Consider the following 15989-nt stretch of genomic DNA (forward strand, 5'->3'; position numbering starts at 1 on the left):
AAGCAAGAAATTAAGTCCTTTTGCTGTTATTGTTATTGTTATTCTTATATTTATTCTTATATATCTAGTTTAATATCCTTTTCAAAGGGTCAAGTCTCATGAAGCATAGAGCCATTTCTCTCCCCTTTTGCGAATATGTTAAAAAACCAAAAAATAATAGCCAAATCCAAAGCAAGAATTTTTTTTGTTCTATTTAAAAATTGAAAACAAACCATATATAAAGACAATCTCAATGTAAAAAAAAATTGAATATATATATAGGCAATAAAATCAAAATAAATTTTTTGTTTTTTGTTTTTTTATTTTTTAATGAATGAGTAACATTTTATATCATCAAAAACACCAATACAAAACTCACTAAAGAAATTAACCAGACACTATACAAGTATCTTCCTATCCTATATACCGTTATGTTATGGGAATAACTTATATAGAGAAGTTGTACAAAAAGAGATTTTTGTGCCTACCATTCACAGGCTGACACATCAGCCAATTTCACAATAAGAAAAAAAAAATGCATTTACACCAGATTATAGACCATATGAGATAAACAATTAAAAAAAAACCCAAAATTAAAGGGGTGGCTGGCTGGCCACCCCTCCCCCACTTAGGGTGGCCAGTAGCCACCCTAAAGGGAGGTGGGGGCTCGCCGGCCACCCTATCCTGGCCATGGTATGGCCGGCGAGCCACCCCATGGCCTAGGTGTGGCCCGCGCGGCCACCAAGCCAAATTGGGGGTAGCACGCAGCCACCCCCATCCAGGCCATGGGGTGGCCGGCGATCCACCCTATGTCCTGGGGGCGGCTTTCCGCCGCCTCCACCTCCCTTTGTGGTGGCTGCCGGCCACCTCAAGTGGGGGCGGGGTGGCTTTAATTTTAATTTTGTTTTTTTTTAAAATAATAATAATAATTTTTTATCTTATATAGAGTAAAATTTGGTGTGATTGTGTCTTTGTTTTAAGTATAAGTCTTGTGGAATTGGCTGTTGTGTCAATCAACAAAATCAAAATAACCTAAAACATAGAGCATGTGAGATAATACATCTTTCCTATTTTTTTTACTAGAATTTTCTTATATTATGTCTCATTCAAAATTAATAGACATCCTTAATTTAGGGACAATTTAATAACATTTTGAAAACTATGATTGCAAATAATGCTTAAAAAGTAGACGTAAAATCCTAATCTTATAAATTGGCCAACTATTTTATATATATATATAAACATTACTCTTTTTGTAATTAGTTATCATATACTGTAAAAACCTTTTCAAAAGTGACCTTATAGTAACCCTTAAAGCAAAACACCTAGCCTAGCCCCCGAAAGGCAAATATCCTTGAGTCAACTCTGTTATCGAATCCATGATTAAATATTTATTTAAAAAAAAAAAAAAAAAAATTCCTGGAGACACGAAGAGTTGTGAAAAGAAAAATGGCATGCAATTTGTAAAGATAAGAAAAATTGTTAATTAATAGAATAATAATGTAGAGAAAAAGTGGGTGACGTGGCTACCCAAACTCTAATACATTTGTTGATATTATAATCCAGGGTCGTGATACACACAACGTCGGCGTGTTAAGCACATCAGGCAAAATTTTTTATTTTTTATTTTTGCCTGGTGTGCTTAGCACGCTGGCGTTCTGTTTTACTTCACCCTACAATTCATTGTGGAGGGAGATTCAATTGTGTAATTTATAATTTTATAAATTATAGAGTTTTTCTTTCAATTAGGTCGAGAGAATTTCGTTCATTTTAATCTATAAAACGAACATATAAAAAATATATGATTTTTTAATAATTTACGTACATCTTATTAAAACCCCCCATTTAACTCATCACTCCACTTAACTCTAATTCCAATGTCGTCTCTGGCGTCGTCATTGGCCTCGTCGTTCTCATCCTCCATCTCGCCTTCCACCCCCATCTTCCGCACTTCCGCGTAGAGTCTCTCACACTCTCCAACTTCTCCTTGGCGTACACCTCCTACTCCTCCGCCTCCCAAACCGGCACCTGTGACGTCCGGTTTGCCGTCTCCAACCCCAACAAGAAGATGTCCATTTCGTACGACAGCGTCCAATCCGCGCTCTACTACAATTCGGCGCTAATATCCAGCACGCTACTTCCGCCGTTCCAGCAGGGGAAGCATAGCCAGATGGTTCTAGAAGCGTCGTTCTTGAAGGCCGATTCCTATGTTCAGAAGGGGGTCGTTGATGGCATCAACAAGGATATGGCACGTGGCACCGTCAGCTTCGATGTGATCGTTTATGCCGACGTTAAGTTTGAGGCCGGGTACAACAAGGAGAATCGGCAGCTCCTTGTCTCGTGCCAAGGTCTAGCTATCACGCTCTTGTCCAATAACAGCGGGTTCGGGACGATGGTGGCAGGAGCGGGGGACTGCATGGTTTATGCGTGACTCTGAGTAATTGGGTGTCTGTCGAATTAAACATTGCCAATAATTTCATATTCGAAGGCAATTTTTTTTTAAAAAAAATATGACGAATTATTGGTGGTATATTTTTATGTTGGAAACTACTTTTTATGTTTTGAATGATTAGTTGGTACTTGGTAGTTTGTTTGTTTGGTTTTTTCGAAAAGGGGGAGGGGGTGCAACTCTAGCTAGAGCCCGAAAAGGGCTCAAAGAAGCGCAAAAGAGGCCATCCACACAGTAGCCCAAGAAGAATCAAAAAGACCCAAGGGAGGCCCAAGAGACCATATAAGGTCTCATCTCCTTCCCTTGTCAAGTAAGTCTCACTCACTTCACAAAACACACACACCCATCCTCCCTCAACGGGAGCTCTCTCTTTTCTACGCTAATTTGAGCGTCAGAGTGTCTTCGATCGTAGGTCCGAAGACGTACTAGCGACCCTCGCTTCGTTTGTAAGGAAGCATCGACCAGGCCCGTATATGACGAAAAAATTTATCTATATAGGTTAAAATGTTGGGGCATTACAAAAGTGATCACAGCTCACTATTCAATAGCATATCCAATTTTAGGAAATATATATATATCTCAAAGCCTCATTTGTATAGGTCATCATTTAGTATAATTCAAGTGAAATGGATAGCATTGTATTCAACCTTTAGTAGCTGTTTATCATGAAGAAGTTGAAGAGCATACTTAACGTAGTGGATAAAGTCAATTTGTTCCATAAATTATGTTTTGTGAAAATAGAAAGAATAATTAATTAGGGGGTGTCTTGAAATTAAATTTTGTTTCTTTTTAGTATTCTTTTTTCACATCAACCTCACGCCCCTATGGTTTTTGCTTTGAGTAATGTTATGGACCATCTTTTTATTCTCTTAAAGCTGATGTAACTTTTAAAATTACCATTAAATTTTAGATGAGTCATTCTTAAATTTTGATCCAATTGTGATTTTAAAAATCACATCAGCTTTAAGAGGATAAAAAGATAATAAAAAGATGATTCCTAACGGATAAAAAGATAATAAAAAAATGATTCATAGCATTACTCTTTTGCTTTTTGTACGTTCCACGATTATCTATCTCTTGAAGAAAAGGAAAAACCAAATTGTGGCCAAATTCCAAAGCGTTCCTCTGTTAAAGAAGACAGACGTGTCATATTTATTGCTATCCAAGGCATTTGAAGAACCCCAATCTCGAGTAATGCTAGGAGTTCGAATTTTTTTTTTTAATGTCATTTTAAATATGATGTGTTTTTAATTTTTTTTATAAATTAAAATCTAATAATGATTATATCAAAAATTTAATAGTAATTTTACATGCATTTATTTATGTTTAAGTGAATCTCGTATATTGTATTATTGAAAGACAAGGACAACAATCATCCTCATTTCACTTAAAAGTAAAAATTGAGTTATTTTATGGCCAATATTTTATTTTGTTTTATCTAACGATATACATGATGCCATGTAATGAATATATTGTTACGTTATTTAAAATTTCTAAATGATGTTACATCATATACATCATTAGATGGAACAAAAAAAATCTCGACCTTATAATGACTTCTTTGCATTTCACTTGAAATTGAAAGGACATTTGAGATTTTATGTAGTTTTTTAATAGTTCAGATTTTTTTTTTGATATGCCCACACAAGGGAAGGGGGATGTGAGATTCGAACTAGTGTTCTCCGCTTGATGAGGCGTGGTTCACAGCCGATTAAGCTACCTCTTGAGGACAATTTTTTTTTTTTTTTTTTAATTACACTCTCTATCTTTCTCATGAAATACTTTAAATTAAGGGAATTTAGATATAAACTCCTTAGGTCAACGTGCCTTCATTAAAAATTCCATAGGTATTTTTTTTTTTCGGAAATTTAGTCCCTGGATCAATCGAAACTACAAGAAACTCTTTACCGTTAAAATTTTTTAACACCCGTTAGGGCCACTCAAAACTCTCCGTTTTACCTAATTAAAATATTAATTTTTTTATTAAATTAATTTTAAAAGTTAAATCTAAAAAAAAAAAAAAATTGAAGGGTGGCCAGTGGTGGCGGTGCCACCCCATGGGTTGAGGGCCACCCCGCCGCAAGCCACCCCAAACCACCCAACTACCCAAAGGGTGGCTCACGGGCCTCACGGCCACCCCTTTCCACCCATGGGGTGGCTCACGGCCACCCCATTAATTTTTTAAATTAAATTAATAAAAAATTAATATTTTAAACAGATAAAATGGAGAGTTTTGAGTGGACTAACGGCTATTAAAAAATTTTTATGATAAGGAGCTTATTATAGTTTCGATTAACCCAGGAAGTCAATTTTCGAAAAAAAACACCTAAGGAGTTTTTAATGAAGGCGCGTTGACCTAATGAGTTTATATCTAAATTCCCTTAAATTAATTCCACCATTACCATGAGTAGTGTTGGTTCAGTGGCGTTAAGGATATCTCCAAAATAGTTCAATAGGTACTAGATTGAAAGTTCGACTCTTAAAATAAAAATTCTCAATCCTATTAGTATTAGCTGCCTCAGATCCTACTAATGGCTTGATAGAACTAGGTCAAGCTATGACTTGGTCGATATTAGGCCTCTAATAATAGATGTATTTTAGGATTAAAATACCTTAAGATCATATGTTGTCTTTATAGATAACATTAGAAGTAGATGTTATAATTTAAATATTAAAGACAAGTATTACCATAGTTTATTCTACTTAATCTTTTGTTTTCATTATACCTTGTATTTGAAAATTTTTTTTTAGATTTTCTCAAAATTTAAAAAGTCTACGTTCCCTCATAACCTATATTATATCCCTAACGTGTTTGCAAAAAATAAAAATCATTCACCTAACGGTCGAACTTAAGAGAATGAGAACTACCAAATTAGTGACTGTTGTTGTATTTGCCAAGAGATATTTGAAAATATCGATTAGTGTGTCAACAAGCAATTAAGTTGGAAAATCGAAATTTTGAAAAGAATATCTAATGTAACACGGAAAAAGAATAATAAAAGCGCAAGCATATCATCGATTCGAACTCCAACGACAATACTTTTATAAATATCCTCCGAGTCCCTTCCTCTCCAACCCATTGAACTCACTCCCTTTGGACTCTAGAATTCCAGTTTCTCTGTGTCTCTGCGTGCGATATGCAAGACCCTTCCAGACCCATCACGGGCTACCCGGCAGCCCCCAACGGTTTTCCTCCGCCCCAATACGGCGCCGCATACCCTTATGTTGCCCCGCCACCGCAGCAGCAGCCCTACCGGTACCAGAACCAGTACCGACCGGCGTCCTCGCGCCCCTTTATGCGCCGCTTCCTCTCCGCCATGATTATCTCCTTCGTCGTCATGGGCGTGGTCATACTCGTGCTCTGGCTCGTTCTCCGCCCCCGCTTTCCGGTCTTCCGCGTCGAGTCCCTCTCGCTCTCCAAGTTCTCCACCGCGTCCAATTCATCCTCCTCCATCACCGGCACCTGGAACGCCCGGTTCGCCGTCTACAACCCCAACAAGAAGATGTCCATCTCGTACGACGTCGTCGAGTCCGGGCTATTCTACGGGTCGGAGTTAATTTCCAAGACGCGACTCCCGCCGTTCAAGCAGGGGAAGCGGAACCAGACGGTTTTGAACGCGGCGTTCTCGGCGGTAGATTCCTACGTGGATAGGCGGGTCGTCAATGGCATCAACGGGGACAGGGCACGTGGCTCCGTCAGCTTCAATGTGGAGGTTGAGGCTAGGGTTCAGTTCCGGGCCGGTGGGTGGAGGGTGAGGAGCCGGTGGCTCAGGGTCTGGTGCCAGAGTCTGGCGGTCGGGCTTTCGTCCAATAGCAGTGGGTCGGGGAATCTGATTGGGGCACCAAGGGACTGCAGGGTTGCTCTGTGAGTAAATTAGGTGTTTTTGGGTTAATAATCTCATATCCAAAGCAGGATTTGTTTGAAAATGAGGAATTAGTGGTAGTTTTAACTGTACATTGGAATTAGTTTATTTTCTTTCTCTTTTTTGAATGATTAGTTGGTTTGATTAATGGCTGTACAGTTATTCTGCAATTGTGTTTTGTGTTGGTTAATGCTAGAATTGCGTTGTGGAGTTACATTCTTTAGGTTTTGGTGTTTCTTATCCTTGAAGTTATTTCGATTTTATTTGGAAAAATAGGTTTTTGTTATGCATTTAAATTTGGTGGGAATTAATTTATTTTAAATGGTTGAGGTGGTAAAAAAGGAGAGAAATCGAGGGATCATGGGAATGAACAAAAGAAATTCTTGCTATGCCATTGGCTTCTTGCTACAAAATTGTTCTTCGTTTGTTTTGGCCCTTTAGGTCCAACATAATCGTGGATGATTATCATTGGGAAGCATTTTTCTTAATTGGTTGTCGTTTTATATCATGTGAGAATTTGTTATCTCCCAGCCTCCCACTCTCATCAATAGTCATAGGATTGAGGATGGTGGTTGATGATTGGATACCTAAAGCAATTTGGTTGGTATAATTTTTTAAGAACAGGTATATCAACTCTGTTGTATTTTCGTCTTAGTCCCTGTTTAGAAGTGTTATCCGTGTTGCTGTGCAATCACCTTGACAATCCTAAGGTTGCTGTTTTTCCTAATGCAAAATAGATGAAGTTAAGGGAGTATCCCATCCAAATAAGGCCAATATGGATCATATGGCTCATCCAAGGTACTTGTATAGGACCCAATTTAGCTCCATATAGGTCTAATTAGGCAACGTTATGGTGTAAGACCTTTATCCATTAGATCAGATCATTGTTGTATCGTATCATTTGCTCATTAGTGGCGGACTGGCTGATTGATTTGTATTATTTAAGGTTTAGGCATATAACCTATTTTTATAAACATTTTGGCTTCTGTTTGGCTTGTATTTTGTTCTCAATCATTCAACTCTGGTTAAGTTCTTCTAGTTGAGTCTCATCAAAGGATTCTAGTGATTCTATGTCCTACCATGTCATTGTCAGACAGTTCTGATACTTGCACGAAATATGTTCAACTTTCCTTTACCATTTCCTTTGTTTTAGAAAAGTGTTTAGGGACAATAGATGATGAATAAAACCAATAGTGTGAAAATGGAGTTGTTTGAAGCAATGGCATTATTTCCCTTGCCAGTGGGTGGATATGGCCACCCTGTTGCCACATGTGGATTTGATTGAGTTCTTCTAGGTATGTTATCATGGGCCTTGGGCACTTGGGGAATTTGGATTATATAGTGTGCTGAAAAACTTATGCAGTGTAATTAAGGTGCAGATTTGGCTTACGTGCTGTGAGGTGCTGCACATGGAGAGGCCCGCGGGGGGGTGGGGGGTGGTTTGGGAGGAGTCTACATAGAGTTTGGATGTGTATGATCTGTATAAAGTCTTCTTCACTCTAAGGCCACCCTGGTTTGAACTCAGACCTCAATCCTGTCTTCTTCCCCTCTCCTCTTGAAAAAAATCTCCCATTGCCCTTTAAGTTATTCTCCCTCATCTGAACCAACAACTTGCTGTTTCTAACCCCAATCTATCCAAATTCTTTCAAGTTTACTTTCAAGGCTATTAATTTCTTATCCAAACCAAAGCTAGATATTCCTTGAAAGTTAATTAACTACTCCACCAAGTCTTCACCTTCTCAATGAAGCCTTATGCCCCAAGCCACGTATTTTCAAAACGATTTAGGCACTTCCCTTGCCTCATATTCCCACAGTCAAACACAATAATCTTTTCTATTTCTTTTTTGAAAAAATGTGAGACTGTTTTGTATGGATAGGGATAATGTTATGATTAGATTGGATAATAGTTGAATTGGAATTGCATTCCAATTCATTAGGATTATATTATTTAAATTAGTATTAATTTATTTAATATTAAGATTAGATTATTAGGATTAGAGTTTATTTGAATTTGAATATTAGAACTTTAGGTATTATCACTTTAAGCTTTATCTATTTATATTTCTATTTAAAGACCATTTGGTTATTAATGAGAATCATAGAATGATTAGATGTATGTCTTTGTGGTTTGTATCCAGCCCCAATTAGATTCACTTGTGGTTTGTCTCCAACCCTAATTGGAGTTCATTATCAATACCATTTCTATTCTCATTTCCACATTCATCCACTATTCATCATTTTCATCGGAAATTCTCTATCACAGCATCTGAATCTTCTTCATGTAATAGATCAATCTATATGATAAGAATCATGGAACTGTTCCCTGATCTCTCCAAATTGTGCTCTGTTACCATGACATGAAGATAAGTTATAATCCATCTGATCATTAAAGTTTTAATTTGTGAAATTTTGATAAAACTGGACAAGACGTGCCTGAACAGGAACAAAGTGCTGTATTCATTGCAATGTCGTGCAAGTTGAGGTTGCTCTTTCAATGTACGCCCTTGTGTTGTCAGTATCCACTATCCTATTTGCAGTTTTACGTGTCTGTTGAAAATTTGTTGTTTGAAGAGTATATTTTTATGAGAAATGCTAGGAATCAACTATTAAATTTGTGGGGTCTATCATTAACTTATATAGAATTCATATAAGTCTACAAATTTAATGGTTGATTTGTAAGATAAGATTGGCCAAATATAAAAAAAGTATTATCCTTAACATTTCTCTATTTTATACTGTTGTTGGCTGTTGCTCTTTCCATAATGGGAGAGGTGGTTTGTTTTCTCTGAGGTCCAGATCGGGTGCAATGAGCCAGCTCATGGCACTCAGATTCCACCATACTTGAGCAGGTGTCCAGACAATCTGAGTAGCACCAGCTTAAGCAAGGTGGGGCTTGAATGCCCTCTCACATGAGGGCTATCCATATGCAATTAGTAGTCTCATTGTACCCAATCCCCATCCATTTTTATCTACTATATCATGTTTAAATAGGATTTGGCTTACATGCTGTAACTTAAGCAACGGTAAAGATTGAATCTCTCAATTTTTTTTTTTTTTCTCCTATTAAAATCTTTTAAAAGTAAGTCAACTTTGAGATTCAATTTTAACCGTTGCTTATACTACAGCATGTAAGCCAAATCCGTTTAAAGATTGAGGTAAAGCTTTCTAAGCCAGAAAGGTCAAGCTTCAATTTTTCACTAATTTTTTCCACTGAAAGCCCGCGGAAATCCCAAGAGGTTGTATTGATCTAGAACTGTACTATAGGAGGCATGGCGTTTCCAACGTAGTCAAGTTCTTAATACCTCTTAACTCTGCTTGTGGTTCCAATGGGTGACCTGATTAATTGAATGACAGAGGCCAACTGGAAGCAACTATAACCAAGTTTAGACAAGATATTCCAGGTGCAGTGTGGTTTCTGGCCCTGGCTTGGAGATAATCAAGAATGAGATGTTTTTAATCTAATTTAAGATATGAAATTTTGGTGAACTTGTACTGTGGTCTTAACTTTGATCTTCAATTGATGAGGGCTTCGAATTATTGAAGATGTGATGTAGTAATGATTTTTTTTTTTTAAATACATTTTACTCTCTAAATTATTCACCTATTTGCACTTTTACTTCTAATGTTTAAAATGTAACACTTAACCCTCTAAACTTTCAAATTGTTGCAATTCGACCATTCTGACTTTTGTTTTTTTTTTAATGCTCCCATCACATATTTTATTTAAAAAAAGAAATCCAAAAAAACAAAAAACCAAAAAAAAAAAAGCAAAAAGAAATATGTTGCGGCGGCTGAACCACCCCATAGGGAATGGCCGGCCACCTTGTTTGGCCTGGGGGTGGCCGAACCACCCCCTTGGCCTAAGGGTTTAGCCCAAATTAGTTTTTGAGGGTTTGGCCGAAGTGGGTGGTTCGGCCGCCCCCTTGGGCCTAACGAAAAGGAGAAAGTGGAAGAAAATTAAAGTTCAATACACTAAAATGAGAGACTTTGAACATTGAAAGATGTTTGCAAAAGCCGCATAACTTTATGGGGTAAGTGAAATTACCCATTTTTAAAAATAAATAAATAAAATAATCGTCAAACTTGCTTGAGCAAATGCTGTGCAAGTGTTTAGTGAAATTTCTGTTTCATGGTTGGTCACAATATCGTTTGAGCCAATGTCGAGCAAAAGTCAAGTGAAAATCTAGTCATAATCTCGCTCTAGCATGAGTCGAGTGAGATTTTTGTACCAGATTTTCAGACTTCTATTAACGGCCCATTTTGATCCAGTAACTATACAAAAATGTAGCCTTTTTAATCAGCCTGAGGCGGAACTATTAACAACCTTGGATTGCATGAAGCCAGGTGCATCAATAATGTTAAAAGTCACCAGTAAATTGATCTGCATCATATGCCATGTGCTCATAATTTTTATTGCATCATGTCCATCTTCCTTAACAATTTTTTTTTTCCTAGCAAGTTCTTCCTATTTCAGTTTGTCCATTTTCTTTCTCATCAATAAAATGGATAATGATGCCCCCTTTCCTCCTTTGAATTAAGAATTAATAATGTGTGGGCCTGTGTGTCAATAAGAACATATGTTAGGTTCCTTTCAATGTCACAGAAGGGCAAAACTACCCTGAGCCCATCACTAAATTCCTTTAGATGATGACAAATTTGTTATAAGAATCATAGTAAATAAAAGAATTTTTATAAGATTTATTTGTCCGATCGTCAAGGTTGGTTCCATACATTTTGAAACCTAAGACGACAATTTCAAATAAGGAATTTTTTCTTATACTTAAATATTAAATAAGGTAAAGTCCACTTAGCTCCCTCAAACTACCACTCCAATGATAATCTACCCCTCAAACTATCAGTTGCGACAATTTACCTCTCAAACTATCAAAACAATGACAATGTACCCTCAATTTTAATAAATTAACGAAATTACCTTTACTAAAATAAGGGTATTTTTGTTTTATTGAAATTTTTATAGGGGCAATTTTGTCATTTTGCTAGCATTGGGGGGTACATTGTCATTGTTTGATAGTTTAGGGGATCAATTGTCGTAATTGATAGTTTTGAGGATATATTATCATTGGGGTGGTAGTTTGAAGGGGTTATGTGGACTTTTATCCTATTAAATATTTACATTAGAATTAATATTAATTTTTTTTTTTTATTAAAATCATTCTTCTTGCTTTCTAGGATGAAAATTACTAACAAAATTTTTTAATTCAAGACTTTCTGTATTCTTCTCAATATTCAATTTAGATTGACGTTGGAGTACATTAGAAACAAAAGACTTTTCATGTTCTACTGATAATGTAATTGAAATTGAAATTGCCACATTGGAGAAAGTTATGCATGTTGGACTTTTATGAATGTGAAAATGGATAAGTAAATAAGTGGACATTTCAATAATTCATATACGTTGAAAAGTTTACGACGGTGAGGCCTTAATTATTAACTTTCATCAAAAGTCTATTCTTTATGAGTGTGAATATATTGTACACATTAGAAGAGATGGAATGACTACATGTAGTCAATAAATTCTCATTTTCATATCTAAAAAATTGTTTAAGGCTCCAATATTGTAAAATTATTTTTTACCATAATTGAGGGCCTTAATTAGAGATTCTTGATTAACTTTTTACTATACTAAAGTTTTAAAACTTTTTTTTTTTTTTTTGACACGTCCGCACAAGAGGGGGAGGAGGATTCGAACTAGTGACCTCCACTTCATAAGGCGTGGTCCTAGCCGATTGAGTTTCCTCTTGGAAATAACCTTTATTGTACAATTTGTAATTAGTGGCCTTATTAGGGCAATAGTTGATCTAAAAGGTTGACTGAGATTGCTATGTCACTATTGTGAGGCAATTGCATGTTAAAAAAGAAAAAAAAAAAAGAAGTAATTTTGTGTATTACTAGATCTATTTGATATGAATTACATTAGACTCAAAACACTATCATTTGAAAGTTTGTGCTAGGGATATCATAACAATGTGCATGCACCCCACCCTCAATCACACAATAATCTCTAATGAGTGATAAATTTTGGTGGGAGGTGTCTTTTGATATTTGCTATATAGACACATCTCTTTCAAGGGTTGCATCTCTTTAAAAAGATGCAAGTCTTAAAAGAAGATCGAGTTGCATATGATGGGAAAAGACATCATTGTATTTATAAAATGAGATAATGGTAGCCATCAACAGAAATCTCCCATGCATGTAGTAAATACCCTAATTAATAAGAATTATCACCATTTTTGTTTAAGATCCTTCACCCTTGAGATTTTTCACTCAATTTTCAAGCAAGGAGCTCTTAGTTTGAACTCTCCAAAAGAACAAATAATTGTGGTTTGTTCTTTTGAGCATTGGATTAAATGATTCTTTTCCTTCTTTTTGCCATTTCCTCTTCCCTCTTTTCTTTTGGGATTCTCTGCCTTAAGAATCTCCCAACCAATGAAATGACAACCTTTTGTATTTTCCTTTATTCTCTACTTTTGTATGTTGCCTTCTTTCTCTTGATTTGTATTGTTTTTCGAAGAAGAAAATAATTTAATGAAAATTTTAAGGGGAAACGTCACTGAGAACCCCTGAACTTTTACTAATTTTGAAATACCCACCATAAACTTCAAAATCTCTCAATTTAGTCACTTGAACTTTTAATTCCTCTCAATTTGGACTCCTCGGTCAATTTTAGCCGTTAAAAATACAAAAAAAAGACCAAAATATCTCCGATTTTTGTTTTTTTTTTTTTAAAATAAAAAAACATTTTGGAAGTTGAAATTTTATACAAAGTTGGGGATATAAACATCATGTAACGTTTAAAATCAGACAAAGGAGTCCAAATTGAGAACAATTGAAAGCTCATGAGACTAAATTGAGAGATTTTGAAGTTTAGGGGAGGTTTATCAAATTGAGTGGAAGTTTAGGAGTTTTGAGTGAAGTTTCCCCAAAATCTTAATATCAAAAATGTGTAAAAGGTTGAAAAAATATCATATTATATGGTTTTATGAGAACAAAAATATTACACATGTTTTCTTTGCTAACAAGCTATCCCATCCATAGATGCTAGGGCAGCTCAGAATCCCTTGAGTGGATTCTAACGGGAAGAATAAAATTCGAGACACTATTCTAATTTATATATATATATATATAGAAAGAAAAATTAAAAGAAATTGAATTAGAATCTTAAGAATTAAGAAAATGTTTTGACAAAAAGAAAAAAGAAATGAAAAAGAGAACCTAGCCTTTTGCATTGTGAGTGTTATAAAGCCATTGGTGTGATATATCCTTAGCTTGTGTAGCTTAAGAAAGCCTTGTTCTCTTTTTATCGAAAAGAACCATGAACATGATTGATAAAGAAGAAAAGTTGACGGAAAAGAGATGGATGGAAATTGAATCCAGAATCCAAAATAGAGATGTAGTGGAGGGTGGGGAAGATTAATTTGGATTAATTAATATATATATATATTGAGGCTAATTTAATTTGCTCAAAGATAGATCTCTAAAGATACTACACTTTTCTTTCTGTTTTTTTTTTTTTTAAAAAAAAAAATTTATCTAATTAAAAAGGCAGATAGGAGAGACCAATTATAACTATTTTATTTGGGTAGAAGTAGATGAGGAGCCTTGACAATAAGAACTGTAAATACTCCTTCAAATTTAATTGATTAACCTATAACCTGACTTAACCCTAATAGAATATCAGTAAGAGCTAAGACAATCGGATCTTTTGAGCAACATAAGCATAGTACGAACACATGCACACACACGAAAACAACTTTAAAGACTTGATGTGTATGAATTACCTTTGGTTATAGTGGAAAAGTTCATTCTTCAGGACGAGGTAATCATCATTTTTTATTTTTTATTTTTTTATTTTTTCTCTTTAAGGCTAAAATTTTAGTAGTGCAATCGCATATTCTTTGATAAGAAGAGCATCGATCTGCCTCAACTTCATCAATACGTTTTAGCAATCAGTAGAAAGCTTCTTTGTTAGATGGAGAGACAAAGAGGTATGGTGATAAACATGCGTGTAAGATCACTCACTTTTCCTATTTTAATTATTTACTTTCAATTTTTCATTGAAAATATTCGTTCTTTATTTACTTTCCATATTCCAAAAAAATATATAGATAATTATAAATTTTTTATTATTATTTATTAATATAAATTATAGATTGTTGAGCTGAGCATTGTAGCAGCAAAGCTAGCTATTTTGGCTTAATCCAACGCGAATGCTCTAACATGGGTACGTACAAAGTTTCGTAAGCGTGCGCTATTGAAAAATGTTACACATACTTTTACTCTCACACTTTTTATCTCTGACGTGGCAGTAAATATCACAATTAGATTCAAAATTTAATAGTAATTTTTACTGTCATGTTAGAAAATATATATTTAAAAGTATAAGAGTGAGTGTGTGTAGCATTTATTTGTACAATTTAATAGTGCGGTAATTAACTAAAGAAAGGCAAATGTCAGACATGAATGTCATTTCGGTTTGTTAATGCTTTTTAGAGTTTAAGGTTTAAAGTGTTTGTTTAAAAGAAAAATAAATAAAAAAGATACAAAAGTTTCAAAAAGTCATAGGATCTATAAGTTTACCGTAAAAGCCAAGGCAAAAATGTGAACTGTGGGATGTTTTTCTCACCAAGCGTCAACAACTCCCAACCACCGTTAATTTGGACGGATGTATTAGGTGGGAATTGTGGAAGCTGTTGCTTGCACTTGCATGCAGAATACATCCAAATTGACAGTTGGTAGCGTCAGTTGAGGGTGACGGACATGTCCGAAGAGCATGTCGTTTGTTGACCTTCTTTTGAGTCGGTCGGTACCACCAGAAAACCGGCACATCGTTGCGTTCGTTAATCAATGGACATCAACGAAGTATTGTCGATGTTGACATTTGACCACCACTACCACCACCACCTTCGCTAATGTCTTCATCATATAAATATGTTTTATTTATCAGAAAGTATATATGGGCTCCTCTCTTCTGTGTAACTTTACTTCTTTAATTTAGCTAGCTCCACGACATGATGTTATAAAAGGTTAATTGTTAATTAATTATCATTATTGATTGTCGTAATTCTAGGTGTAGGAAGACAACATGCATATAAAAACATATTAAGGTCTTCAATGAGTAGCTCAATCGGTGGCAGTAGGTCACACCTCCTGGAGCGAAGGTCACTAGTTCGAATCTCTCCTCCTCCCTCTCTTGTGTAGACATGTTAAAAAAAAAACATATTAAGGAGCTCTATTGCAGTGAAATCTTTTTACAGTTGAAGCGAGAAAAATGCATATATACATTAATACATAGATGGTAATTAATACAATGCATAATGAATTTGTATTTCTTAAACAAATTTAATTAGGGAGTGTTTTTTGCTTTTGGAGAAACAATGTGAGAAATTTCATACGCCGAATAGGTAATTGAATATTCTAAAATTTATTTAAATTAACACGTGAATCCCATATAAGATTTCTATGCTACCGGCTTAAATTGATAGTAATTTAAACAAATATTTGTTGTAAATCCTTATCCAACCAAATTAATGAGGGCATCATACTTGGATACTCAAGGGGCTAGCTAGCTCAGTTGGTGAAAGCCTGATTTTTAAAGTAATACACTTCATGATCTTTTAAGTTCAAAATTCATTGAGTGCAAACTGACCGATCTTGGTCAATTTTTTCACGACTCAACG

At 35.3% G+C, this 15989-nt stretch overlaps 2 protein-coding genes across 2 annotated transcripts; both read left to right on the top strand.

Annotated features, from left to right (window-relative positions):
* The first annotated feature begins 2047 nt into the window (after window positions 1–2047).
* Window positions 2048–2410, top strand: LOC132163904 (uncharacterized). The gene has a single exon (XM_059574280.1). It carries the CDS (start codon window positions 2048–2050, stop codon window positions 2408–2410), a length of 363 nt encoding a protein of 120 aa, XP_059430263.1.
* A 3039-nt stretch (window positions 2411–5449) lies between these two features.
* LOC132164302 (NDR1/HIN1-like protein 10) lies at window positions 5450–6514 on the top strand. Its single transcript, XM_059574790.1, has one exon. It carries the CDS (start codon window positions 5566–5568, stop codon window positions 6295–6297), a length of 732 nt encoding a protein of 243 aa, XP_059430773.1. The 5' UTR covers window positions 5450–5565; the 3' UTR covers window positions 6298–6514.
* The last annotated feature ends 9475 nt before the right edge of the window (window positions 6515–15989 follow it).

The sequence above is a fragment of the Corylus avellana genome, chromosome ca10 (assembly GCF_901000735.1).
Source record: "Corylus avellana chromosome ca10, CavTom2PMs-1.0".
NCBI classification, from domain to species: Eukaryota; Viridiplantae; Streptophyta; class Magnoliopsida; order Fagales; family Betulaceae; genus Corylus; species Corylus avellana.